Here is a 2,986-nt window from a genome sequence, read left to right as displayed (position 1 = left end):
TTTTTTAGAAAACTTTCTCACTACGAAAATAGGTTCTTTAATAAAGAGGAAAATGACTTACCTGGTGAATTAATGTAGGAAAAATAAATTACATAAATGACATTCTACATTAATTATGTCATCACTATCTTCCAACACATCTCATGTTTACATATAGAACACAAAAAACAAATAAGAAATCCTCTTATTTTTTTTGCTGAAAAGCATTTTCTTTGGAAAATCTTCCATACCGAACACACCATAAGTCATAAGAAGAAGACTTCTTAATTCTATGTGTAAATATAGACTGCTATTGTCAGGAAAAAACGTACTCATAATTAGTACTCATTACTGCAATCTAGTATATCATGATTATGGATTTCATAACAGTATCCTTAGTTTACAGCCAACGTAGTTTCGTAAGTAGGGTCTGGACAGGTCAGTGTGTACATTTTGCACCCTAGTCTCAATTGTCAGTTCAAATGAATCAATATCATAAAAATATGGGGTTCACAGAAAATCCAAAACTCGAACTTGCTTTAGTTTGAAAGATTTAAATTTTTTTATTAGCACGAGGGTCACCAAGAAAGCAGCAAAATTTCAAAGTTAATTTGATCAAATTACAAGCATTTCACCATTAATTAAACCAATAACAATACAAAAAACTAGTCGAAAAAGGATGTAATTCAAAGTAAAGAGGTATCTAAAGGAAAGAAATACTAGAAAACTTACTTCAAATGGTCAACAGCCCGAAAAAATCCTTTTCCTAGAAAAAATTTCTAAGAACTCTTGGATAGAGAGGGAAGAAGTTCAATCTAACTAGACAAGTGAATGAAGAAAAAGAATACCACCAACGCTAAGTGGTACCGGTGAAAATCTTTGACGTAATAAATGTGAGTTCAACTCACGTCATCCCTCTTTCATTTTCCTGATCTCCCGATGTAATAGAAAAAAGTTAAGGAAAAAAAAAACTCAAGTAACAAGAATACCCGTTGCATAAATTTCTTCAAGTTAGAATGGAGGTCGGTCTGTTGACCAATAGCCAGTGGCTTCAGGCGGTAACTGAATGGAGTTGAGAAGGTTTGGTGGCGGCGTCCCATGAAACATCGATGGGTCACCTAATAATTGTTGTTGTCCTCCAGGAGGTTCCAATGAACCACCTGGCATTAGAAGAGGATTCTGTTCATCCTCTTCCAACGGAAGCCTTTCATAAGCAGCATTACTAAACGAAGCAGCCATAATAACTACTGGCCCTGACGCCATAAGCCCGCCAACCACGCTTCCTCCCACCACTTGTCCTTGCCCGCCAGCTAAATATATCGTCAACCCTGATGCTGCTGATGGAGCTGGCGGGGGCAGGAACGATCCAGATAACGATAAGATCTCAAATCGACCATGTAGAGTTACAATCTCTCCAGGTGAGGCTGGTTGTTTTAAGTTGACATTAGTAACATTTCCCGTTCCACTCATAATGCAAACTCCTCTTTGCCTTCTTCGTGAAAAATTGGAAACGCTTTCCATTACATCACAACCATCCGCGATTTCGATGATATGTGTTCGGAGGGCGTTGGCACTGTCCCGGTTGATGATTATGGGTGGTTTGGGCTTGTTTTTTGATCCAGCTGGCCTGCCTCTTGGCCTTCTTGACATCTCTCCTTCCTCATCCATAGCCTTTTACTTCAATTATACACTTAATTTTTGTACATGGAAGTTAAGAAAATGGTAGTACAAGTAAGTAGAAGGTGTTTTTTGTGCTAGGGCTAGCTAACTAAGCTTGAGAAACGAAAAAGAGAGACTTAGATTGGGCATATATGATACTATGGGTTGTCGGTATATGTGATTTTGGTTTTGGTAATGATTCTGCGTTCTAATGGGCGGTGGATGGAGTCCTCCCGCCTTCTCTCTCCGGTAATAATTTATGATTGGATATTTATTTAAATTAATGAAACACAAGACATAGTTTTTATACATTAGTTTATTATGTATATTTAATCATAATTTAGGTATAATTATTGCTTGATTTTTAGCGATATTTTTTATTCGAAATAAACATCGAATAAGAGTAAGTACTGTCTACTTCTTTAATTTTGGTCTCCCTTCCTGGTGGTGCATACAGGGAATCAATCAAGGTTACTCATTTGATTTTATATCTTTGACATTATTTTAATCTTTTGACTTCTTAAAAAGGATTCATTATTATATCTTTGGTTTTTTTTATCGAGTCTCTTTTTGTTATTAATAATATACTCTTATAGGAGTTAGCTTGAAAATCACAAGGTGTTAGGGTAATTTTTTAACATGGTACATAGGATTACATGTTTAATATGGTTGTGATGGACATAGTGAAATTTTTCACCCTTGATCAATACGTTTGACTATTTGGGTAGAAATGTTTCCCGTTTTAATACAATGGATCTTACGAACTCCAATACTGATTATTAAATTAAACATCAAGTGAGGAAAAAATATTTATTTCATGTTCTTAGTTAAAACTTAAAATCTTTCTTCTATTTTTAGGGTTTTCATGTTTTTCAAATATAATCATGTAAAATGTTTAGTTGTAGAAACTCCAGATCCCGCAACGTATATTTAATATTCCTCATGTCCATTTCGTTGGCCAATCTCGACGCATAAACTCTCTCATTTTCGTTGACTAAGAAAAACAAAAACCTTTTCTTCCTCACATGCCTAGATACTATACTTGATTGGTTAAGCTTTTTCCTTCTTTAATTGTTTTCAAAATTAAATCTTCCCATCATATTCTATTATCTTAATTTAACTCCTACTACTTGCATGGACCGTTTTGTTCATATATGTATGGTGCTATACTTACAAGCTGTCATTTGTTCTATACTATTATGTAAATAATGTTTTCCAGTTTTGAGCAAACTCCTAGAATTTAAAAAACGATAAAGAGTATATTGAGCTGTACACACATCGACATTTGCATTATTTTACGAGTATGAGCCATATATATTGACGGTGTAAAAGGTTTTCGCATAATCAA

General features: G+C 34.6%; 1 protein-coding gene across 1 annotated transcript; it reads right to left on the bottom strand.

The window, feature by feature from the left end:
- Window positions 1–227: 227 nt before the first annotated feature.
- Window positions 228–1,891, bottom strand: LOC107874902 (AT-hook motif nuclear-localized protein 24). The gene has a single exon (XM_016721609.2). It carries the CDS (start codon window positions 1,645–1,647, stop codon window positions 991–993), a length of 657 nt encoding a protein of 218 aa, XP_016577095.1. The 5' UTR covers window positions 1,648–1,891; the 3' UTR covers window positions 228–990.
- Window positions 1,892–2,986: the final 1,095 nt, after the last annotated feature.

The sequence above is a fragment of the Capsicum annuum genome, chromosome 6, assembly GCF_002878395.1.
Source record: "Capsicum annuum cultivar UCD-10X-F1 chromosome 6, UCD10Xv1.1, whole genome shotgun sequence".
NCBI lineage: Eukaryota > Viridiplantae > Streptophyta > Magnoliopsida > Solanales > Solanaceae > Capsicum > Capsicum annuum.
This window is presented reverse-complemented; position numbering and strand designations above follow the sequence as displayed.

Excerpts from the sequence above, each read along its gene's own strand:
- LOC107874902 (XM_016721609.2), bottom strand. The coding sequence starts at position 1,647 with ATGGATGAGGAAGGAGAGATGTCAAGAAGGCCAAGAGGCAGGCCAGCT.